The 26,439-nt window shown below is 42.0% G+C and overlaps 1 protein-coding gene across 26 annotated transcripts in view; it reads left to right on the plus strand.

Annotated features, from left to right (window-relative positions):
• The window catches only part of MAGI1 (membrane associated guanylate kinase, WW and PDZ domain containing 1), a 522,735-nt gene that overhangs the window by 421,505 nt on the left and 74,791 nt on the right, over positions 1 to 26,439 (plus strand). For all 26 annotated transcript variants that reach the window (XM_044452072.1, XM_044452077.1, XM_044452084.1 and 23 more), the window contains 4 exons: positions 4,311 to 4,429; positions 6,755 to 6,847; positions 11,002 to 11,187; positions 19,431 to 20,051. In XM_044452072.1, the coding sequence (XP_044308007.1) occupies positions 4,311 to 4,429; positions 6,755 to 6,847; positions 11,002 to 11,187; positions 19,431 to 20,051 (1,019 nt within the window). The remainder of the gene's footprint in view (positions 1 to 4,310; positions 4,430 to 6,754; positions 6,848 to 11,001; positions 11,188 to 19,430; positions 20,052 to 26,439) is intronic.

Here is a 26,439-nt window from a genome sequence, read left to right on the forward strand (position 1 = left end):
GCTACAGAATTTGGAAGTTCTTCTGGAGTGCTTGTCAGCATAGCATGAGGGCCTTTTTTGGGAAGGGGAAATCAGCAAATAAACCTGCGCATGCTCAAGTCTTAATCTGTGTTAGGAAACTAGTGAGCATATAAACCAGGTTTCTGTCACAAACTGTTGTTCTTTTACTTATACAGTTTGCTAACTTTTAAGCATACCAGGGAGGGGGACTTTACTACATCTTTGTCAGTTATGTACAGATATGCAGACTTTTTAATTCAGAATAGTTGCAAGGTTCTGTTCTCAGGCCACAGTTAATTGCTAAGACTGCAGCAGTGCCTGTGCATATCTACACACACTCTTATGTGATTATTTGACTTCTGTGCCTGTTCAGCTGAGACACTTTGCATTAATTACACATGTCTAGACACAAAGAGACTTGGGTGGATTCACACAGTCTTACTTTTTGCACAGTAATTCAGTTTAAAGGATTGCTATCATATCTTGAAGGAGATGCAACTATTCCAATGCAAGGAAAATGTGTTTTGGGATGCAACAAAACTGACAGTATAATTCACTTTTTTGTATCTTGCCTATTATTGTGTCAGTCGAAGAAGGGGAAAAATTTTGTTACATACTGTGGCTAACTATGTGGATGAAACAGCATATGATATCATGTTTGAACTTTTCAGTTTCATACAACCTACATGGTGGCATTGTTTACCATAGCAGCTAAGAAATTATATTTGCATTTTAACCATTTCTGTTAATTAAACTGGATTGGTTAATATGCATAGCAATTATAACTCAGGCTGATTTTTCATTACACCATTTTAATCTTAGTTTTAATCATGACTAATTATATGAAGATTATTCATATTTTATTGTGCTTGACAGTTTATTTATGTAATACTTTGAGAGGTTGCAAAGTCTTTTGGCTACACAAGCTAAAGCCATATTTCACAGTTGCTAGCTTTGCACATACTAGCTACATTTCTCTTCTGATAGCCTGAACATTTGATGCTTTTAGTATAAGCTTTCAATGGGGGAAAAAGATGTTGCATAATGAAATTATCACTTCCAACAAGTTTATGAATCCACGGCATGGTTGAGATAGAAGGTGAAACAATTCTGAACTTGACTAAATCCCTGGTTTGCACAACATAGATCATCCTGGGTACAAAATGGTGGTCTTATGTAGCTAGCACAGATCACCACTCATCATGGGTTAAATAACCAGGCTGCATGAGTTAACTGCATCATTTAAACTGGCCCACTGTCTGCCTGTCCTTTAAACCACAGTTAGGCTCTTCTTCACAGAGCGCCTTCCACATATCCATCCCTCTCAAACACCAACTTGCAAGCTGGCTTGATACTGTCAGGTGTTAGTGTACATGTGGATTATGAGAACAGCAGTAAATCTGATAAGGGCAAACTGGGTGTTTTTACTGTCACACTACTATTTTTAGAAGTACCCAAGCACAGTTGTTGTCTTGACTACTACATATGACCTCCTAAAATTGCCCATAATGGTGGCAATTTAAGTTCACAAACACACAAGCACCTTTTCCTGCCTCTACTGAGGATCATTCTTCCTCATCATAGAATATTTTTATAGCCAGTTTGGAAAACTGTGCCATGTAACTTTACAACTAAGATAAAACTCTCCCATGATGCCATTGTTGGTTTGCTTCTTTTGGATGTAATATTTAGACTACCTTTAGCTGGAAGACTTCTGACATTTTGTCCAAGACCCATTCACTGTAAAAAAAATTGTGATTCAACAAGGGTTAGGAAAGTTGCTGTTGTGCAGTGTTTGGAGCAGTCTTTGTGTGGTTAACATCACCGGGTCGGACTTGAAGTACAAGAAAACTCTTCGTAGGGCCACTACAGTGAACTTCATGCTTCACACATGAACACCAACACACATTTCTAATATATTCAGGAACATCTTGCCAATCTAAAATTGGATGCCAATCTCAATATAAGAAGCTTGCCAATCTCATATAAGAAGCTATAAAAAGCAAAAGCTTCAAGCTAATAATGATTCTGCATTTATTGTCATGACAAGGATAGTGTTGTTTTGCTGGTAGATGAGAATGGACCTTTCTTTCCAATTACTTGTGTGTGCATCTCTATACTAGCGGTGTAACTGATATTTATTTTCAGTACAACATGGGAAATGGGGTATAACATCAAAGGTGTGTTTCTGAACACCTCTGAAGAACATTCCCTGCTCCCTCAAAAGGCTGGAATGAAAGGGAGAGTTTCTACAGTGATTCGTCATAGTCTATGAATCCTTAAGAGTGAAACATTTTGAAACCCTTCAGTGACATGGCAAGCCTCAGGACACAGGCAGCTGGTGCAACCTTCTACCCAGTCTCTAAGGAGAGCTCAGTCAGCTCTTTCATTACATTTATTGCAACAATAGAGATAAGTTGCATTACTGAATCTGGGGTCCTCACCTCCTTCCCTAACTTTATTTTAAGAGTTTCTGTGTGAGCTAAGCCAAAAGAATTCATAGCTGGACCCTGTGAGTGTCTTACTGTTGTTGATAATAGCTTTTTGTTTACATATTCTATAACTGCAACAAGGACTGCAAACCAGATGGACATGAGGGTAAACTTTGCATTGAGCTCAAGGTTTGTATTCAAGAAGCAAACTTGATGTATCTAATGCACGGGTACATATATGGGAATGTGATTGAAGCCCCATCTTTCTAGCTGTAAGGAAACTTGAAAACTTGTCCTTTGAATCTTGACATCTCAAAGAATGCTAGGAGAATTCTAGTGAGGTAATGGCAGCCTTGTCTCTACCCTGTAACATGGTGTCAAAGCACGTAGTAAACATGGAAATATGGATCCTATAGTTGGCTGTAGCTATAAACACAGTATCTTAACTTGTGACATTATTCTGGTTCAAAGAAGCTACTGTCTGATACTATGTACTACCATGTCACTATAAATGATCAGGCTATAAGGTTGCATATTACACCTTAGATTTTGTTATCCAGCCAGGTTCTCATCCACAGATCAACTCTCTTCAGGAGTTTGCACTGTTCTCTTGTTTTCAGTTGAGCACTGGCAAAGCTGGGCAGAGCTGAATTGCATTTCACTTGTGTGGGTGGTCTAGGCATGAATGAGTAGTGATGTGAGTAGAGCTAGTCTGACCGTGACAGAGGCTCATTGAAAACAATGGAGCTATAAATGCACTCAGGGAGAACTAGGGGTATTTTTAATCTGTGGGTTTTGTTGAAAACATACCTTGCAAAAAAGATCTTAGTGATGGCAGCAAGGCTGAACTTTATGCTTGTGGGATGAATTTCCATTCTTACATTTTCATCATATATTTTTACAATAATTTCAGCCCTCTGTGGTATGATTTTGGAAGCACAGTGCACTAATGCTGGGAGATTTCTCTTAGTGTAATTAGTTCACAGGATTTGTATCTGTGTCTTGCATGTGGTGTTTCTCTTAGCATCTCTGCAGTCAGCTGTTAAAAAGTTTCATTCTGGAGCAATTGAAATAGTCGGCATGTGTCATGATAATGCAGCATGTTGATAAAAAAAAAACCTTAGAGCTATCTCCCCCTTTGTAACTCCTGTGAGCCAAACAATGGCTGCTTATCTGAGAATCTGATTACTCCAGAGAAGATGCACAGATCTGCCTTGCATGAACCCAGGGCATCCCTTCTGCCTTAAGCTCATTTTTCACAGATAAACTACCCTTTATTTGAAAGCATCACCCAAACCTCTTTAAGATATAATACCAGATAAGATACTGTGCTTGCTTTCCTTCTTCCTTAGATCAACATCTTGGCACAAAGCAAAGCAGCATTGTGTCCCATTGGGCTTGCATTCAACTTATGCCCCATCCACCCACTTTTTGCGGGAGACAGATGGATTTTGAGCCTGCCTATCTTTTTTGCTAGGGATGCAGGTGGTACAGTGGTTTAAACTGCTGTGCTGCTGGGCTGGTTGATCGAAAGGTCACCGGTTCAAACCTGCACAACGGGGTGAGTTCCCCCATTCCAGCTCCTGCCAACCTTGCAGTTCGAAAGCATGCAGATGCAAGTAGATTAAAAGGTACCACTTCGGTGGGAAGGTAACAGCGTTCCATGCACACTGGTGTTTAGTCATGCCGGCCACATGACCTCGGAGACTGTCTGCAGACAAATGCTGGCTCCCTCGGCTAGGAAACGGAGATGAGCACCGCCCCCTAGAGCCAGGCATGACTGGACTTGACTGGGTGACTTCACGGGGAAACCTTTACCTTATCTTTTTGCTAACAGTACCAAGTGTTCCCTTATTCATAACAATTGTTCTGTTTTAGCCACATCAACAGGAAAACACAATATGAGAATCCAGTTATGGAAGCTAAACGGAAGAAACAGCTTGAGCAGCAGCAACAGCAGCAACAGCCACCACCACAACCACAAGCACCCCCAGAAGGTTGGTCCCCCACTGTGCAAATTCCTCAGGGTTAAAGTACTTGCTAAGCACCTATGGCATGACCGACCTCAAAGTTTTACATGGACCAATCATTTCATTCCTGTCAAGGCCCAGATCTCAAGGCCAGATAACAATAGGTTTAATAGAAATATATTGAAACTTACTAATTATCCTACTGTGCTGAAGCTAGCCCAGACAAGAATCATCATGCAGCTGTTATGCTGGTGGGGCCCCATGGTGAGTCCTGCAAGTTGTGAGTTAGCTAGCAAGAGAGCCTTTCTAAGGGGTTCTTCCCACAGCACACACAGGCTAGGCTGTCTTTCTGTGCTTGGTTTGCTGGGTTAGGATTCATATTGAAAGACATGGCAGTTGTGAGCAGCCTCATGGGGGTGGGGGCACTTCTGATTGTTTAATATACTTGTACATATAAAAGTATGTAAAACAAACACATAAGTTTTAAGTATTAAAGCAGCACCCAGGAGCAAAATGCCAAGCATTAGCAGACAGAAGGAGGGAGATGGCCTGTAAAAATAGATGGTCCTCCCTTTAATATCTGTTAAGTGGGAGAGAAACTTCTTCAGTTTCACAGGTACAAGGCATCTTCATTGTCTGAAAAGCAGAGAATGCTTCCAAGGAGAACCCTAAAAATGGGGAAAAGAATAATTTTGAACAATGATTAAAGAACAATGTTAGAACAATTTTGAGTGTAACACAAGATCTCTCCACATGGGTTTCACTGTTAGCGCTCAAAGGCCCAAGTGGCATACAGATGAAAGAAATGTATGTGGGCCTTAATGAACACAAGGATAATGCACAAGCACTGCATGTGGGAGGAATGGATCTAGTGGTAGAACATGCTTAGCATGCAGAAAGTCCCATGTTCAATCCTAGACATTTTCATTTTTCAGCATATTTAATAACGAGAAGTGCAGCGTGGAATTAAGCTGCCTGCATTCTACATTTCAGTATTGGGTCTATATTATAGATAGTAAGAAACCTGGGAATCTCATAGCATCCACAAGAATCAAGAGTTATGTTTCTCTTTGGCTATATATTATACAAAATTTAATAGATCTCTAAATATAGGTATACATGTGTAAATATGTATGCATGCAGTGGTTAAGAACGAGTGTAGTGTAGTGGTTAAGAATGCAGGATTGGGACTCAGCTGGTCTGGGTTGTAGTCCCTGCTCAGCCATGAAGCCAACTGGGTGACTTCAAACCAGTCACAGACTCTCTGCTCAACCTACCTTTACATGGTTTTTGTTGGGGATAATATTGAGAGCACCAGGAAGAGAACAATATAAGCTGCTTTGAGTTCATTGGGAAAAACAGGATATAAATATAATAAATGCATAAATGTATAATCAACAGACATGGGTTACAAATGCAGTCCAAGATGCAGCAGGAAAAGAATAGCTCCTACAGTAGACCACAATCCTTATCTGCATCTCACAGTAATGTTGCTTACATGGATGAACAGCCGGATGGGGTGGAAGCTGGGGTGGCAACTAGAGTGTCTACTCCTCGTCCATACAGAGCACCTGGAAGAAGGAAAAGCAAATATAGTCCCTCATCATTGAGCTTCTTACCATTCTACTTGGGCCAACAGATATTGGAAATAACTTATAAAATCGCTTTCTCACCTTGGAAGTAATGCACAATCCCCAGTCCTTCCTACCTGTACTGATCTCTGGAACAGCAATGCCAACCTTTTCCATCCAACAGGATAAAGCAGGCAGAAAACTTGATTTCATGCATTTTCTGCTGTTTTGGTTAATGGGTGAATCATATCTTAATCAGGCATCACGTAGGCACTCTGCTTTGCTTCCATGCATGTTCATTCTTATCCATATATTTTCTAAAATAGAAAATAAGTGGCACTACAATAAAAGACATCAGAATCTCTGGTGGTACATTGAACTAGTTTCAGTGTACTCTGAAACCTGGAGTACTCCTACAAGAGTGGTGCTGTTAACAACATCTCCTGTATTTGCTTCTAGTATTTATTCTCTAGTCAGACAATGTCTTTCATTACCCACATTCTCAACACTCCCTTGTTTAGGTTTGCTGTCAAACCTTGATCGGGATAGGCATTTTGTTTGGGGATCCCCTTTTCTAATTCCTCTTGGCTGAAGACTAGTTAAGAAGTCTTTGCTCTGAGATACGTCCACAGAGTCTGTTGTGACAACTCCTTTACAGCATGCCAAGGAAAGGTGGCTGTCAATAACAGCCAAATTGTGGTCTGCATGTGGGTCCCCTTCTGATAATAGATGCCCTCATGATCCAAACGAGAAGCAACACCCCTCTATTTTCTTTTCCCAGAATGGACGGAAGAGCACCCCCCTCTTGTGCCACTGGCTGTTTCAAATCATGCTCCTAGCAACCAGGAGGCAGTTCGAGATGCGCCAGTACAAGGTAAATTGCTATTAGAGCACTTACAATGACCACTGTCTGTCCACTGAACAAACTGTATTCAGCTATTTATGTTCTTCCTGAAGAATATGGGTTTTTTCTGAGTTGTCATGCACAGGTCTTTTATGATTTGCTTTAAAACAGAGATAGGCAATGCAGTGCTCTCCAGAAGTATTGGACTGAAACTCCTGTAGGCCCCAGTTATTACTGCCAGTGATCAAGGCTTGTGACACCTGCAGTTTAAAACAACTGGAAGGCACCAAGTTGCCCACCCCTGCACTGAATGGTAGGACAACATTTCAGTGGCAGAGCATAGGCTCTGTATGCAGAAGATCCCAGATTCAGTCCATCTCCAGGTAGGCCTGAGTAAGATTCTTGTCTTCTGCCCAGATAGCCCTCGGGCCAGGCATGGACTGGTGGTTCCTCTAGCCCAGACTGAGATCAGTGGAGGAGCTGTCACCATAGAGCTTCATTTGCACCTCAGATTTCAGTTCGCCCACATTGGAATTCTTAGGACCAAGAGTCTTTCTTGGTTATTCCTCATCTTTCTTCCATACTGGTCCTTGAGAAGTGGTGACATTGCATTATGCTTAGGCCTTCCAATCTCATCCTGTGCTCTCCTTGGTGATAACAGCCTTAGTGGCTTCTGGGCACATCACAGCACTATGAATAGATTACACACACACTTCGCAAAAGAAGGTACAGCTGTCTCTATCTCTCTCCACAACTACAGCTTTACTGGAAAGAGCTTGAAACAGTGGAACTAGAACAAAATGTAGCTTAATGTAGTATAATGTAACTAGACAATGTATGGAGTGGCACACCCTGCAGAAGAATTTGTCCTAAATTGCTGCAGAATTGTGTAATAGTAAAGACGTTTGTTTGACATCAATTTACACTTCTATGCAACTTTTTCTCCAGGGAGCTCAGAACAGCATACAAGGGCTTGGATCCAGCATTTGGGCTAGTGGATGACACCTCTGCAACGTGCATTCTCACTTCCTCTTTCCCTCTGCAGCACACTGCATCCCCAAGCAGACCCACGGAGTATCAGGGGATGAGGTTTGGGATGCTGTGTGTAGAGCTGCACTTGGAAGGAGAACTGGAGAAAACTGGACATAGGCAGTTGGTGCAAATCAGGTCTTTCTTTAGATCCCAAAGTCGTTACATGCAAAGTAGACTAAATCTTCTGCATTTACCAATCACATGGCACCTCTAAATTACAGAATTTGCAATGACAAGATGTGGTGATGGCCACCAAGTTAGACAACATCAAAACTCACAGGGACCAGTTTTGTCGGTAAGGGACAAAGTACCAGGGAAAGGCTGTTACTTTCATGTTCTGCTTCTGGGCATGCACCTAGTCATCCTCAGAAGCAATGTACTTGGTCAAATCTTCAGTTTAAGGATGAAGGACCAGCAAAGCTGCTCTTAGGCTTTCTGGTTGGTGTACGTTAAGTAAATTTGCCTTTGGAAGAAGAAGGAAAACTTAATTATCACAGCCATTTTGGTTTACTTAAGGGCAAGAGAGCATTTAATGCATGTTCTGCCTTTGAACAATCCAGAGCTGAACTTTTGAAAAAAGTTCTTTGGGTTGGAGTAGGGTAAAAGTATGTTTAAAATAAGGTCCACTGAGATGTTTCTTGTTATTTTCATTCACTGGGGCTTGAGCATGAATAAGTGTGTGTTCAGTTAAAGACATGGGTCTTGTCTTAGGTACATTCGAATCCATTGGAAATAGGAGTGTGTAGAGCTTCATACTCATGCAAATAAGATTGTGTTGATATTGCACGCCTTCAAAACATGCCAGGATTTTCTACTGTTAAACACAGCATCATACATAACAAGGGCCTATATATGTAGTTGTACAAACAGGTCCTCATTGGCAGCACTAGGAGCTACATGGCACGTTACCCTGAAGCCCCTTTTTGCATTCGAAGAGGTTTTTCACCTGTGTGAGCAACATGATATGAAAGCAGGGGCCAGCTGCTCTCTGGTGCAAGTGCTTTCTCTGCTCTTGCTCTATAGAGTACTCAGCATACTTGTCAAAGATGTTGAGTTGTAGCCTCTTGTGAATGGCTCAAGACTAGCTTAACTTGGGCCAGCTCCCCAGGAATTTCACAATATGTTGACTGAAGCTAATAAAAAGAACCACTGTGTGAACTAGGGCTCAAGTTGTAAGAAGATTAGGCCAAAAATGTGAAAGAAAATGAAAACAGGTAGGTTTTAAGGTATGAAAATAGTTCCTGACTTATTTACATTTTATTGCTTTTTATTCCCATTATGGAAAGGAGCAAATTGTGAAATTACTAATGAATTTAAGGTATAATTATATTTTTTCCAATGCCATATTCATTTAGTTAGCAATTCTATATTTCAGAAATCTACTTAGATTTTAAAATATTTAGTACCATTTAGCATGGCATTCTGAGTCACTTAAGAGTCTTGTGTGTCACCTGGACAGCTGGTTGTTTTTTGGATACAAGTATTTTTGCAAATACAGACTTCACATTCACATTGTCTAAAGGTGCCATGCAAAATTGTTTTGTCACTTTCCCTTTCTCTAAATATCCTATGGCAAATAGCTGGCAGCCATGACTTATCTTATCTACAAATGCCTGGGTTTGATGACAACATACGTGGGTGTGTTTGACCTTCCTATGCATTTCATCTGTGCTTATTTCTGAACACCGTATGCGCAGAGAACATGTGACACAGTGCTTTTTTTCAGGTACACAAAATACAAAAGCATTCAGCTATCTTGGTACTTCCATTTGACTGTGACCACGTGAGACTGAACACTGTTGGTTTACAGCTAGTATCTAAATTGCTTGTTAGATATTGAGGGCATGGATAGTAGCTAGGATTGAAGGAAAGAGAGCAGAGGTAGTGTTAGGGATGGTCCTCTAGGGCTGAAGCACACGGTCTGTGGGAGGCCATCTGCCACACCCCCTACTTTTCATAGGAACTTGCTGAAATAAAGACACAGGGCCCTCAATGATCTCTGGGACACCCACTCTTCCTGGATTCGCTGGCTTGTTGCTTCTATTGGCTTCATCTCCTGCTGCCCTCCCCTGCACCCATTGAATATTTCTGATTGAGTTTTTTCTCTGAAATCAAATACCCTCCTCTCACCTTGTTCATACATCCCTTTTTACAAATAGGAGTGGCCTAAGCAGTTACAGTTCTTTACAGTCACGTGCATAGAGATGCTTTAGAATATATGCAAACCGGCAGAGGGTCATCTGTGCAATTTTTGTCCTGTGGGCCTGAGGCCCAGATTTTTTCTAGTACTTCACACTGCCACTTAGAGAGGAAGGACTCCATCATTCAATGTTAGAGCATGTGGGTAGGAGCCAGGGTTCCATCTTCAGGCCATGAAGTGATATCAGCAACTTTCTGTGCTCAACATAAAATTATCTTGACCTGAAATTATCTTGATGGTCTAAAATTATATTGAATCTGATGGAGCAGTAATTTGACTTGGACCAGGGAAGCTTCATATGAAATTCAGCTGCTTCTAACAGCAGCAATAAGTTAATCTCATGGTCCCATTAAAATGCTTTGTGGTATATGATAATGAAAATGCTGTCATTTCCCCTGCTTGTATCTATGAATGTACAAGCACCTCTAAGTTGCTTGGGTGCTTTTATTTGATAGTGTTATGTAAGTAATAGAATGAAAGCACGGTGCATTAAAACTAGAACAACTTTAAAGTAAGATTTTGATGAGCTAGTATTTTGATTAGAGTTAGTTGCACTTAATGAGGCTATTTCACTTTTTTAAAAACCCCACTTTTTAATTAGGTTGTACATTGCCATACATTCCATTATATCACTGTCTGCTATCTCCTACTGGATGGAATGTTACCATATTAATTGCTGCAATGATTCCAGCCAAGTAGAGATTATAAGAGTGGTGCATTTTAATTGAATTGGCCCTTCGGGGTGGGTGTGTTCCAGCTTTTGAGCTTCCCAGGAATTCCTCACTTGCTTAAAAGGGAGAGCTCTTGAAGTTTTAAAGCTTGCTTCAGCTTAGAAGTTGGTTCATTGCCTTGTTGGTGGAGGATGGGAAAAGGGACAGTAGGGAGGAGTGTCTACACCTTTTTTTCTTTCTTGCTCGCTTGACATATTTGTAAACTTCTGAAACTTCCACAGCAGGAAAACCATTTTTCACACGGAACCCCTCTGAACTGAAAGGAAAGTTTATTCACACCAAACTGAGGAAAAGCAGCCGGGGGTTTGGCTTCACCGTTGTCGGCGGAGATGAACCTGACGAATTTCTTCAGATAAAGAGTTTGGTTCTTGATGGCCCTGCAGCTCTGGATGGCAAAATGGAAACAGGTACCTCTGTCAGTCTAGGGGGAAAACGCCTCTGCTTTATAACCATAAAATATCAGTCATTCAAGAGTATGGGGCAACCAGCATGGTCTAGTAAGGACACTGTTTGGGTTTTTTGACCATGAGGCCCTGTTGTCAAACTGCCAACTCAGATATAATTAAGGGGCCTTGAGCATGTTGATTTGCCTTGACCACAGCTCTCTAAAAAAACAAATAAAATCTTCCAGCAATAAAGGCATTTATAGCATTCAAAAGTGCACTATAATTTTTTGCCACTTGATCAATAAAACTCTGGTAAGTATTCCTTTTTCACCTTGATGGGATGCCATCTGAATCACAGCTAAAACAAGGAGTAGGCAGTTAGCTGATGACCCTTTTTATATGACTGTCAGAGGTTTAATCTAGCAAGTTTAATTAACAGTTTCTGTGTCAGTGCAGAACACTAACCTGGCGTTGCACCTTGCTAATTTCTTACTGTGATGTAACATTCATCCAAGTCTGGATATTGAAAAGGACAGGGTAGCATACAGCAAAACAGTTTGCATGTGGATCATGAATTGTTCTACTGCATGTTGCATTTGTGTGCATCTATCCTGTTGTGGCTAATTGAGATAAGCTACTGTGGAGTCAATGGGCATCTTTAGGAAGATGCAGAGAAAATACATACTATGCTACTCTTAGGTGAGGTGCAGAGCCTATGAAGAATAAATTGCAGCTTGCAATGCTAAGCTCAGTTTACAAGATGAAGCATATAGTTGCCCTGAGATTTGAGAACTCAGCCCTTCCAGAGTGCATTCAACTCAGCACAACAGAGGAGCTGAACAACTCATGGAACCGGAGAAACACCCATGAGTGATGCAAAAGAAGCTCTGGAGTGCATCATTTATATATTGTTTACATGCCCCCTGTAAGATAAAAGAATCTCATGGCTTTTAAAGTCTTATGGCTATGGCTTTTAAAGTTAATAAAAAATAATAACATACAGTAAAAATACAATTAACATTTTACTCACTAATAAAAGTATCACAGAAACTGTTGGTGTATTATGAAAATCACAGACCTAGCTGCTACATTGTAAAGATAAAATCGGTAGACTACATCAGCAGTCTTACTAATATTCTGTTGGGTCATCTGCCCCTGATTAAGTATAGGGTCAAATATAGATATACTTGAAGGCTTCCCATGGGCTCCCTGAATAGAACTTGTGTGCCACAGTTTGTGAACCTAAACACTAAAACTGTTTTGGCTCATGCTTCCTTAGAATCACAGAATAGTAGCGTTAGAAGGGACCAATAAGACCATAAGGTACAACCTTCTGCTCAGTGCAGGACTCTTCTCTTACCCTATCCCAATTAATTATTTTCCAAACATACAATGGTAGAATTCCTTCTCTAAATGTTTACATCTTGCCTTGTGTTTAAAACAAACAAAAGATGGCTTAGCAAAATAATAATTAATAAAACATTTGTCATCTATACAAATTTAACTCAGGTGTTTGGTATCTGTCCCCTCTTCTGGTTATTTCCCCAACCGGAGGGCTCCAGGTAGTTTTATCAACTGCACCTTGGGTTTGATAGCGCTGTTGCTGAATGCCAGGTCTGTCCATAATAAAGCATCCCTTATCCATGATTTAATTGTGGATGAGGGGGTCGACCGGGCTTGCATTAACGAGACCTGGGCAGGAGAAGTAGGGGATATTGCCCTCACTCAGCTATGCCCGCCTAGGTATCTTATCTAGAACCAGCCATGCCCTGTGGGGAGGGAGGGTCTCCCTGGTTCATTGAGCTTCAATTTCCTTCATGGAGCTTCCAGTCCCCTCAAGACAGGGTCTGTCTGTCTGTCTGTCTGTCTGTCTGTCTGTCTATCTATCTATCTATCTATCTATCTATCTATCTATCTATCTATTTATGGAACTTCTATGCCACCCCATTCGCTGAAGCCTTGGGGCGGCTCACAAACATAAATAAATAACATCCTATAAAACAATATAATTTAACAGTATAAATTAAGTCGCCCTAGCCGAAGAATAAAATAAATAAATAATATTACCAATTGTAGCTGGCAGTGGGTGATCGAGACAGATTAGGGATTCTTCTGGTGTACCGTACACCCTTCTGCCCATTAGACTCCCTGCCTGAGCTGACGGAGATCATCTCAGACCTGGTGTTGAGGACCCCAAGGATGTTGGTCTTGGGGGACTTCAATCTCCATGCCGAGACTGTTCTGACCAAGGTGGCTCTGGACTTCATGGTTTCCATCATGGCCATGGGGCTGTCTCAACCCCCTCATCGGTCCAGCCCATGAACAAGGTCACTCTCTGGACCTAGGCTTCTCAACAGGGCAAGAATATGGTGATCTGGAATTGAGTTACTTGCGTTTGACTCCCTTGTCATGGTCAGATCACTTCCTCATGAGGCTTGAGCTCGAGGCTGGCCTTTCCCTCTGTGAGGGTGTGGACCCCATTAAGGTAGTCCGCCCTCAGAGCATCTTTTCCCGCCAGGCAGAGCCCACTCATCTCCATGGTATATACCTGAGTCACGGGTGATGAAGTAGGCTGGGAGATGATTAGAGCACAAGTGGAGGAAATCATGGGATGAATCTGACTGAACATGCTTACATGCTCTTTATTGAGCCTATGCTGTGGTGGTGAGGGGGACAAAGAAAAAATACTTCTCCACTTCCATTGCCTCCTCACAGTGCCATCCAGCGGAGCTTTTTCAAGTGGTGCATGGCCTGATACATCCTGGCCCTAAAAAAGATCCAGTGGCACCATCGATAGCCCGCAGTGACACCTTTGCCCAGCACTTTAAGGAGAAAATCGCTTAGATTCATCACGAGCTGGACTCCACAGTTGATAGGGTTGTATTACGGGAGGTGTCCAGAGCCCTGTATGGTCCATGGATGCATTTCAATTGATGTGGCCTGATGATGTGGACAAGGTGCTTGGCCTGGTATGTCCTACCACCTGCTTACTCGAACCTTGCTCTTCATGGTTACTCACCAAAGCCAAACACAGGACTGGTACCTGGGCCCAGGAGATCATCAACGCCTCACTGAGGAAGGGCCCACCCTTTTAAAGGAGGCGGTGATCAGGCCCTTCCTGAAGAAGGCGTCCCTGGACCCAGAGGTGGCTGCCAATTATAGCCCGGTGGCCAACATCCTGGTTCTGGGCAAGCTGTTGGAGCGGGTGGTGGTGGGACAACTCCAAGCACTCTTGGATGGAATAGATTATCTGGACCCATTTCAGTCCAGTTTCAGTCCTGGGCACAGTACTGAATCTGCCTTGGTCGCCCTGTACAATGACCTGTGCAGGGAGAGGGATAGGGGGAGTGTATCCCTGTTGGTTCTCCTGGATCTCTCAGTGGCTTCAACCATCGACCATGCTATTCTTCTGGATATTATTATTTTTTATTATTATTATAACATTTCTATGCCGCCCCTTGCCGAAACCTCGGGGCGGCTTACAACATGATAAAATACATTGAAATACAATAGTACATAATAAATTACCATTAAATACAAAAATACAAAAAATACATTGACTTACAAATATAAAATTAAAATTATCAGTATAAAATAAAAATATAGGAGGAGAAAGAGAAGGAAGAAGAAGTTGCCCAGGCCAGATCATATGTTTTAACAATTGAAATGATGTTTAAATAAAAAGGTCTTTACCTGGCGCCGAAAAACCAGTAACGACGGTGCCAGGCGGACCTCTTTGGGGAGTGAATTCCATAGGTTGGGCGCCACCGCAGAGAAAGCCCTCCTCCGGGTACTTTCCTAATTTCTTTCATGGAGGATTCCCGGAGAAGGGACTCTCCCGCAGATCTCAAAGGGCGGTCAGGCATATACGGACGTAAGCGCTCGTTCAGGTAGCCAGGACCCAAGCCGTTTAGGGCTTTGTAGGTCATAACACCTTGAATTGGGCCCGGGCTTCAATGGGAAGCCAGTGAAGCTGACGGAGGACTGGAGTCATGTGAGCATAACGCCCCGTCCCCATCAGCAACCTGGCAGCTCTATTTTGCACCAATTGAAGTGTTCGGACTGTCTTCAGGGGAAGCCCCATGTAAAGCGCGTTACAGAAGTCTAGGCGGGAAGTCACCAGCGCGTGTGTCACTGTCGCCAGGCAGTCGTACTCCAGGTAGGGGCGCAGCTGATTAATCAGCCGAAGCTGAAGGAAGGCGTTCCTCGCCACCGCTGTCACCTGAGCTTCCAAAGAAAGCTCCGGGTCGAGGAGTACTCCTAAGCTGCGGACCTTATCCCTAAGAGGGAGTGTTGCACCATTCAGGACCAGGTCAAATCCACCCTCTCCGAAACCCGATCCGCCAACCAACAGGACCTCCGTCTTGTCTGGGTTGAGTTTCAGTTTATTGGCCCTCATCCATTCCCTTACCTCGGCCAAGCACCGGTTCAGCACAGCCACTGCCTCACCTGGATTAGTGGAGAACGAGAGGTAGAGCTGGGTATCATCAGTGTATTGATGATTCCGCAGCCCACACCTCCTGATGACCTCTCCCAGCGGTTTCATATAGATGTTAAATAGCAGAGGGGATAGAATGGAGCCCTGTGGTACTCCATGGCATAGCTGCCATGACGTAGAGACATGGTCCTCCAGCACTACCTTCTGGGATCGACCGTCGAAATAGGAGCGGAACCACTGCAAAGCAGTGCCTCCAACCCCCAATCCCGCAAGTCTATCCAGAAGGATACCATGGTCGATGGTAACAAAAGCCGCCGAGAGGTCCAGAAGAACCAACAGGGATGTACTCCCCCTGTCCTTCTCCCTGCACAGGTCGTCGTACAGGGTGACCAAGGCAGATTCAGTACTGTACCCGGGTCTGAAGCCGGACTGAAAAGGATCCAGATAATCAGTTTCATCCAAGAGTGCTTGGAGTTGTCCCGCCACCACTCGCTCCAACACCTTGCCCAGAAACGGGATGTTGGCCACCGGTCTATAGTTAGTGGCCATCTCTGGATCCAGTGACGCTTTCTTCAGGACCGGTCGTATTACCGCCTCCTTTAAAGGGGCAGGCACTCGACCCTCCCTCAGAGAAGCGTTAACCACTTCCAAGATCCAGGTCCCAATCCCGTGCTTGGAGTTATTTATTAACCAAGATGGGCAAGGATCCAATAGGCAAGTGGTGGGACGTACTCTTCCAAGCACCTTGTCCACATCATTGGGCCGCAATAATTGAAATTCCTCCAATAATTTTGGACCAGACGGTGGCATTGGCGACTCCTCAGAGACCTCTGATTCATTAGTGGAGTCCAGCTCGTGACGAATCTGAGTGATTTTCTCCCTGAAATGCCTGGCAAAGTCATCACAGCAGGCCTTTGAGGGTGGCATCGGATCTTCCTTAGGACCCAGGCTGGCAGGGTTAGGAGTAGGAGGCTCTGCTTGGCAGTGGTTCTTCTCCTACCTGGCCGGCCGATTCCTGAAGGTAGTGCTGGGGAACAACAGCTTTACGCCATGGCAACTCTGCCATGGAGTACCGCAGGGTTCCATTTTGTCCCCCTTGCTATTTAGCATCTACATGAAACTTTTGGGAGAGGTCGTCAGGAGGTTTGGGCTGCGGAGTCACCAGTATGCTGATGACACCCAGCTCGACCTCTCTTTTTCAACTAACCCAGGTGAGGCAGTGGCTGTACTGAACCGGTGCCTGACTGAGGTAATGGGCTGGATGAGGGCCAATTAACTGAAGCTCAGTTCAGATAAGATGGAGGTACTTTTGGTAGGTGGCTCAGGTTTCCAGGTGAGTGACTTTGGCCCTGATGGGGTTGCATTCCTTCTAAAGGACAGGGTCCGCAGCTTGGGAGTGCTCCTCGATCCAGAACTGTCCCTGGAAGCCCAGGTGACAGTGGTGGTGAGGAGCACTTTCTTTCAGCTTTGGCTGATCCATCAGGTATGCCCTTACCTGGACGAGAACTGCCTAGCCATGGTGACACACGCTCTGGTAATCTCCTGGTTGGACTATTGTAATGCCCTCTACATAGGGCTGCCTTTGAAAACGGTCCAGATACTTCAAATGATGCAAAGTAGAGCTGCCAGGTTGCTGTCGGGGACCAGTCGTTACTCTCATATGACTCTGGTCCTCCATCATCTTCTCTGGCTTCCTATTGAAGTCCAGGCCCAATTTAAGGTGCTGGTTATAAAGCCCTTATAAAGGCTATAAAGCCCTTAACGGCTTAGGACCAGAATACCTAAGCGTCTTTTTCTCTATATGCCCTCTCGCCCCTTAAGATCTGCAGCAGAGGCCCTGCTCTGTAGCTCTCCTTGAAGGAGATTGGGAGACACAATACCCGGAGGAGGGCTTTCTCTGTGGTTGCTCCCCAGCTATGGAATGCGCTCCCTACAGAGGTCCACCTGGCACCATCATTATATGCTTTTTGGCATCAGGTCAAGACCTTTTTATTCACCCAATATTTTAATGTTTAAAAGATTTTAATTATTTTTTATTTCAGTCATGGGTTATTAATTTTATCTTTCTTGGGGTATTTATTATCTTTTTTATTGTTGAATTTATTGAACCTGTTTTGTAAGCCGTCCAGAGACGCACAGTGATTGGATGGGTTAGAAATATCCCAAATAAATAAATGAGTAAATACACTGCTTGAACTACAAAATGAATGCAAAACCCTGCCTTCAGATAGACGCAGAACTTTGAAACTTACTATCTTCTGATACAGATAGTTAATTTCAAAGTTCTGGGACCAACTGAAAAGAATCTGACAAGTTCCGATAAACTCAGCCTCTCTTCAGGACAGGAGACTGAGCAAGATCAACCCCCTACAACTCAAGGGATAAATACACTCAAACAGAGAAAGGCACTCAATAAAATATGCAGTTCATTCAGGACATATAGATTTGACCAAAATAGACAAAATACAGATTTTCAATAATGCAAGCAGTGAAACCAGCAAAACAAATGGAATATTGCTGCACTGAGCACACCTGCCCTTGAAGGGACATTACTAGTGTTATTGCTAAAAATAGAAATAGAAATCTATGAATGTCCATGGCATTGCAGCACAGCTGCGCATTTGCCCAACTCCTGTTATCATTTAATTTGGTCTAGCAGGCAAAATTTTCTTTTCAAACCCCTCTGTGGATATCAAAGTATAAAATACTTACTTCAAACTCATTATAGATAAAATTATACATGAATTTAACAAATCCATTACTCAGATACAATTTAGACTATTGAAACCAACAGGCAAAACATTTTTAAATGAATAATAGCAAATACGTCTGTTCTGCTGAAGTCCAGCTCATCCATTCCTATACCTAAGAAGTGCTTCCATATCATTTTGAAAGTATTTATTCTCAAATGGTTGATCAGCTTAATGATCTCTGTAAGGACCCATGTCTTTTTCAGTAGTATCTCTACTGTGGGAATATTTGGTGATTTCCAGTTTGGAGCAATTTTACTGTCACCATTTCACAATCTCACTTCCATTTTGTGTGGTATAACTCTTCCCACCTTAATAAGCGATAGAAATTCAGAGAAGTGAAATTGTATTCCAGCACTCCCTGATTTAAACCCAGGTCCAGACCCTGCATTCTTTCTGCTAGATAACACTGGCATGGCTGCCATTTGTACAAATTCCTAATTTGGTGTTCATTTCCTTCTCCTCTATTTTTCTTCATAAACCAGCTATACAAAGGGATGTAAATGTAGTCATATGAGAGTACAATGCCAATTACAATAAAATGGATAATTCTCATATTTGCATTTGGTTTATGCTCTTTGCCTTATCCTCTGTGTGTATGATCCAACCATAGAAACATGCAACTAATTGTGAATGCACAAAAGATTTGGGCATGCGATTCCTAACCTGCACCATACCCAATGCCACAAGGGAAAAACAAATTTTGAAACTGAAGGTGCTTCCCAACATAGCTTGCAATATGACAAGCAGGTATATGTGTCTTTGTTGCTCAAAGAAGAAAAGGTTTTAAAATATCCTGCTATTTATGCCTTTGGTGAGCCTAAGTAAGTCTTTCAATCCAGTCCTTAAATATGTCTGTATTGCATGACTACAGTAGTCCTGTGTGTTGTTCAATGGCAAACTAGTTTCCTGATACTGAAAGATTTGGGTAAATCTTTTGCTGAAGACCAAAACTTTCCCACAGTAGTTATTTGGTAAAGTTTTGTTTTGTTTGTGTTATTTAATGATACTGTGACCTGCTGAAGCAACGGGCTGGAATGTTGACACTTATGATGTTTTCCATAATTTTTCCGTAGGAGACGTGATTGTCAGTGTGAATGAGACTTGTGTCCTGGGCCACACGCATGCTCAAGTTGTCAAAATCTTCCAGTCCATTCCTATCGGTGCCAGCGTGGACCTAGAACTGTGCCGAGGCTATCCTCTGCCTTTTGACCCAGATGATCCCAACACAAGCCTGGTAACATCTGTGGCGATTTTGGATAAAGAGCCAATCATTGTGAATGGGCAGGAAAACTACGACTCTCCGGCAAGCCACAGTAGTAAAACAGGGAAAGTGAATGGGATAAAGGAGGCAAGGCCTAGCAGTCCTGCAGAGGTGTCTTCAAATGGATCCCACGGCTACCCTAATGACACCGTCTCTTTGGCTTCTTCTATAGCAACGCAACCTGAACTCATAACTGTGCATATAATTAAAGGACCTATGGGTTTTGGCTTTACTATAGCAGACAGTCCTGGGGGTGGGGGACAGAGAGTGAAGCAAATTGTTGATAGCCCAAGATGCCGAGGCCTAAAAGAAGGGGATCTTATTGTCGAAGTCAATAAGAAGAATGTGCAGAATCTCACTCATAACCAAGTTGTGGATATGCTGATCGAATGTCCTAAAGGAAGCGAGGTGACACTGCTTGTACAACGAGGAGGTAGGTTTTCTGTGTTTAACTTTTTATCTACACCTAACTTGCAAAACTTACCTGGAATTTACATGCTTTTAATATTCCCAGCCTGCTTAGTTGGCTGAAAATTAACTGTTGACTTTTAAGTTCAATAATGTTTTTTTAAACAGAAGGAGAACAAAAATATATCCTCAATGTTTTAACTTTGTTTTGGCTTATGGGGAAGAAATGGCATATAGTATTAATCTCTCCAGAAATACCATAGCAAACACCATATGGAACTAATGCTTTTATTAGAGACATAGCTGACATTTAAACCTCATCATTATGTAACCTGAATATGATGATATTGTCTGATCTTAAGGTATCTAGTTTTAATGAGAAACTGAAATAGTGATTCAGCTGAATTTCCACTTAACTTTTGGTACCATTTCTGTGGATCATCTTTTCGCCAAATCATAGAAATGAAATTGTGAGGACCTTGCCTCAGTTGCTATGCTCGCCTTTCTACTTCTACTACAAAGTCATCTTGTTATTTGGTACCTAAATACATTTTGCACCCCATTTGTGCCAGCGCTTAGGTGGAAGAACAAAGGGCCATTTGTCCCTGGGTTACATCTGACTTTTCTACAATACGCATGTGAACCTGCCTGGAAGAAACTTTGTGAAGCCTCAGAATTAGTTGGCATGTACCCTGCCATATGCCGCCATTGGGTTAGCTCCCTCGCTCTTCATGGGACCTTTCCAGTCCCTTCACTTCGCCCCAGCATACTTCCAGGCATTTTCTTTCCTTCCTCCCTTCCCTGTGTCTAGATTTCCTTACTGCACTGCCTCTGTCCCCATAGTGGGGGCCACTATGTCAGGTTGGTTGTGTCCCTGCCAAGGTTCTGCCATGCTTGCACAATCTATCACTTTGGTTGCCTGATAGCTGAACAACTCAAAGATTTCCTAACTCTTCTGCACAGAGGATTTGCCCTGGTAATCGGGAAAAGGGACTTTTCACACCCATAGACTTAAAAAGAAGCACAGATGACCTGCTCCATTTTAGTTTTCTAGAATTTTTGATGGTCCAGTAACTTCTCCATGTACTATATGGGGCTACGTTTATTAGGCTGAAGTCTGGGAAATTATGGAATGAAGGCTCTTACAGGCACGGTGTCCAGGAAATGATGCAGCATAATGTCACCATGCTTACTGAACCCAGGTTAAATAGGAAAAAAAGGACAACTGGGTATGCAACTTCTATGTTAAATATTATATATACTATTTACACACCAAGTTTGAATGGCATTCTTCAATTTGTGAAACTTCTTTATTACCTTTATCTTACTTTGCATAACCAAATCAGCAGAAGTTAAAGGAGCAGAGCTTCCGTGCCTTTTATTGTGTAGAAGAGGAACATTTTGACCAATACAGCTTTGTCCAGTAGGGGTGAGAGGGGCTGAAATCCCTTCTACACTACTGTAGCACCCTCTTTTTCTTCCGAATGTTCTTTACTTTGTCCTTTACCTGTTCCTTTAGCAGAGCCATGGGTCCCTTAGTCATGTGTCACTATTTATAATTTGTCCTTTGCTTCCAGGAAGTGCATCTGGCTGTTGGCTTACGATCAAACTCTTTCCCTGTCTCTCTTGAAGGAGCTGAACCTGCTTGTTGCCTTTCTCTCCTTCTCCCTCTGGTGTCCACTGAAGAGAGTGCTAGGAAGAAGCTTTGCTGACAGACATTGGTTTTAGCAGCATATGCATCAACGTTCTGTCAGACCCCAGCAGTATTCCCCATCCTGGCACTAAAGCAAGTGTTCAGATTTGTCCAAAGGCTTTGTCAGCAGTGGCAATGCAGAAAAACATTGGAAAGGTAAAATATCCAGCCAGCTCCAAGCCACTGATGTAGTCCAACAATGATGTTTAATTGTTGCTATACAAAGCATATAGCTATGGAAAGAGGATTCTGCAAGGCATTTATTGTACTCCATCATTGGCTGAAGGTCTGACTGTAGCAATTAGATCACTTGGACCAACAGAACCTTACAGCGGCTACTAGGTTAAGGGACAGGAGGGTGGTAAATGAAGATCTTAAAAGGGGAAAGGGGGGCATACACAAAATCCTGTAACCTGCAATATGTCATTTGCCCTGTCTCAAAGTTACTCATAAAATGAGGCTTGATTCATATCCTACATTACGATAAGTAGTGCTGCTTTATATAAAGTTATTTCCTGTGCTCTGCTAATTTCAGCCACGTTGCCCCACAAAATTGAGGGGTTGAAATGTACTGTATGGCTAAAATTTATTAAATCACAGAGATCATTTCTTTAAAAAGTCATTGATCCTGTAATATCATTTTGAAGTACCTGTCACATCAATGTTGCAATATATGACTCAAGCAACTGAACAAAGAGGTCTGGTTTGGAAGAAATGAATGATTATAAATGTGGTTGTAAAGTTAGGAACAGCAAAATAAAAATGAAATTAAAACCATCAACATTAAAATTATTCAAGCACAAGCTAGCTATTTATTATGGGCAGTTCAGATATTATGGGCTACCATCAGTATTTGCTGAAATTTAGCATGAGTCAAAGATTTTTTATCAGACTTTTTCTTGCTCGGCTTCTGGAGATATTTTCAGAGTTCTAATGGCAGATCGTATGCAAACTATATCCCATCTCAGCGACAGAGCAATACAATATGGAGTAATATTAGAATAGGTTGTAGTATTATTTATTCATTTGTACCATTTCTGTACAATCAAATATGAAGAACAATCCTTAAGTGGTTGCCATATAAATATTAAAATCATAATTAAGCCCATAATAAAATAAAAATGTAAAACAATGTAATTATATTATTAATAATAGTAACAATACAGAACAGTGCAGGAGCAGTAAAATAAACAGCATGTTTAATTATGAACCAGAGAAAAACTAGGTGAACCACTGCATTTTAGGAGGCATTCAAAAGGTGCCACATTTTCTGCCCTCTAAATGGCATAAAAGTGATTTTCCTCCCAGAAAGGGTGGATGCTGCATCTGCAAAGACCTGCTATTGAGGTATTACATGGCAACATCCACTAACGATTTTAGTAAGGCGTCCTCTGGTTAGCTGGAAGGTAGTGTGCCAGGTTTCCTGATCCTAAGCTGTTCAGGCCTTTGTACGACAATAGCATAACCCTGACCATGGTTTGGTTGGTAATGGGTACTATATAGTCCTTTTAGCAGGTATCTTATTTGGGTATAGCTGGATGTCCCAGTGAACACACCAGTGTTGCATTCTGCAGCAGCTGCTGCTTCTGTGGACCAGTCCCAAGGCAGTCTCACATAGACTTCATTATAAATGTGGCATGCTGTATGGTATTTTTATTAGGGTATAATTATAGAATCGCTTCCATATAGCCTGAAATGCCTGATCCTGCCTTATCTTGGAAGCTAAGTAGGATCAGGCCTGGTTAGACTCTGGATGGGTGACCTGAGTGTATAATTCTATGATTATTGTTGTAAAACATCCAGAGAGCTTTGGCTATGGGTGGGATAGAAATGATGGTGGCAATGATGATTGTTGTTGTTGATATTTCCATGTTTCCAGCGTACTGGAATGTAAAGATTCTTTCTATTCCATCCCCTGATGTACTTAACTGAAGTCAACATTCTTGACTGACTATAACCTGGTTGAGAACAGGACTGCAATTAAAAACAAAAAACAAAACTAATGACCACATCTGGCCCCTGAATAAGCCAAGTTATACATGAACTTTATGCACCAACACACAATGTCTTTGTTTTGTTGGTTCCTCCATTCATTCACACAAGCAAGTCAGGAAGCTGCAGTTAACCATAGCGTCCATTATTAATCCAAGATATAATTGTTTACCACCACCACTGTGTTCCTCTTTTGCTTGGCATTGAGCTGCATCCAAGGACAGCATATGCCTCTGATCATTCTTAATGGCATCGTTTCACAGAAAAAAAATGTTTTTCACTCACACTAGAAGTGTTATTTGTTGCTTTATGATGGAGTCATGACAGAAGTACCATGTCCACATTCACTTTTGTATACTATTCTGTCTGGATTTTAGTTTCTTTTTATAATGATATGAAACCTCCATAATTGGTGTTACAATTATATATCTGACAAACTTTGATTCTTAAGGAAAGCAGCTCAATTTTCCTTTCTTTCTTGAGATAAAAGGTGAGGGCAAGAGAAACATACCACATCACTTTCTGTTTGCCCTATAATGTTAAATGGTTTTAACATTTGTTAGAGCAAAAGGAAAAAAAGATTCAGGATGTGTTACAAAGATGACTGTAACACTGTGGCTCCCCTTCCTTAATATGCTGTGCTTTTATTCATTGAGGAGAAAATGTGGAAAGCCTCACTGCTACATTGACTTGCTTCCTCCCTATATTTTCCCTTCTCGGCTACATCCCAGCAACATTTTTGTCCAAGTTCTGTGTTAAATTGCCCAAGGGAATATGTATCCCAGCAGTGCATTCCCCACCATTAACAGCTGGATGTGGAAGTCCCATTTTACTCTTCCACAGTGCCCCAGATGTATCTCCTTTTCCCACAGTGCACTGGATCAGTTCTTTCTAGGAGGCACAGTGGCTCCTAGACCCAGCTCCGATAGAAGAAGGCTGTTGCTGCCCATCTCTGTATGTAAACCTCCTAGAACTGTTTCACATGGGAGTGGCCCACTGACATAGGAGTGTGGTCACTGGATGATACCTTGCCAAGAACCTTTAAACATATGCTTAAAGGTTCTTTTCCATTCGAATCTTTAGTTAATCCATTGTTTCCCTTGCGCATCACTAGATTCTTGAATGACAAATTAGAAATAGCCTTTTAACAAATTGTCCTAGATTTACATTCTTCAGACCTTTTGGTATCCTGGCAACCTCATACCCCTCTTCTTCTGCTTATGAATTACCTTTATGACCCTGCTTTTATTTAGAACAGGGGTGGCAAGACACAGCCCATGACTGTATGTATGGCTACCCCCTTCCAGTGTGGATCCCCCATAGCTTGCTGCTTCCTGAACCCTCCTCCGCCAATACCATTGTTTAGGAAGAAAGTGTCTGCAGCAGTATGGAGCACTGAAAGTGTAATTCTTTCACAAACATAGTTCAACCCACGTAGGGCTCCATAGCAGCTATATAGTCTACAGTGTCAGTGACATGTGAATTTCTCACACTATCCCTCTCCCTACTTTTAAAAAATTATCCCAATGCTTTTATTTGGATGGAAAATTGTTCTTACAGCAACCTCATAGGAAAAGCACTTGATAGATTCTAATAACACAAGAACTATTTAAATATTTAAATAGTCTGTATGTATTTAGTGAGTATTAGAACCAACACACTTTAATTCTTTCCTCTGTAATGTTTTTAATTGTCTTTATTGCTTCTTGATTGTGTTGTATTAAAAAGTTGATAAAAGATACAGATAGCTCTTCTAGGAATTGTCTGAGTCACGTTGTCACATGCGATGAAAGCATGTGACCGCATTTTGCTTAGAGCAGAGTCAAATGTTTTTAGAAGCATTTCCACTTGAAATGTTTCTCAACCTCTCACTTGCTTCAACTTTTTGCCAGTATTGTGGTTTGGTTGGCAGCAGTGCCAGTAGATCACCATCATGTACCATTCTTTGGTATTTCACCTACAATTGCTGGGTGCTGGACAAATGTCACCATCTTTCTGAAGCCTAATCAGGAGGAGGACAATGCTTCCTACCCTCATTCTGTACTCTTATGTGGAACAAATAATGGCCAACAGTCACCTTCCTCAGTTCATGCTTCTCCAGAATCACCCTCTCCTTTGTGCAACCTTCAGAAAGGGATGGTAAAGCTGGCAGGACCATTTCAGCTCAGCTGTGAATTTGCTGCATTCTTAAGTAGAAATCCTTTTCCACAGGAGTTCCATGGTATTTGAAGTACTCCTCAGTCATCCTCTTCTCTCATTTGTTTGCTGTCTAAGGAATCTTCCTTTCTGCATAACATCAGATAGTCACAAATGATATGACTTTGAGGAGTTTATCTATGCCTAACAGACTCATTGTCAACTGCAGCAGCATTAATCACACATTACTCAGTTGCACAGAGTGTGAGGCAATGGGAACTGGCAGCAAGACTGTTTTTCCACTCGGCAGGTTATTGGTGCTAAGGGAACTGACAACACTGACTATTTAGCAGCTTGGGCGTTGGGTGAAGATCCCTGCCCACCATCACTATCCAATACCACCTCTTTGAGCTGTTGAAGAGGAGATTATAAGCATCAGTTGGATCCATTCACATCATTTCACCAAAATGGTGCAAATATAAATACTACCAACCTTTAACAAGATGCTTCTGTGATTCAGTCACCATTACTAAAGCCAAAGACAGTTTGCCATTTTGTGTATCTTTACAAACTCTCCATTTATTTATACATT

The sequence above is a fragment of the Varanus komodoensis genome, unplaced genomic scaffold (genome assembly GCF_004798865.1).
Source record: "Varanus komodoensis strain SLA01 unplaced genomic scaffold, ASM479886v1 scaffold6_4, whole genome shotgun sequence".
NCBI lineage: Eukaryota > Metazoa > Chordata > Lepidosauria > Squamata > Varanidae > Varanus > Varanus komodoensis.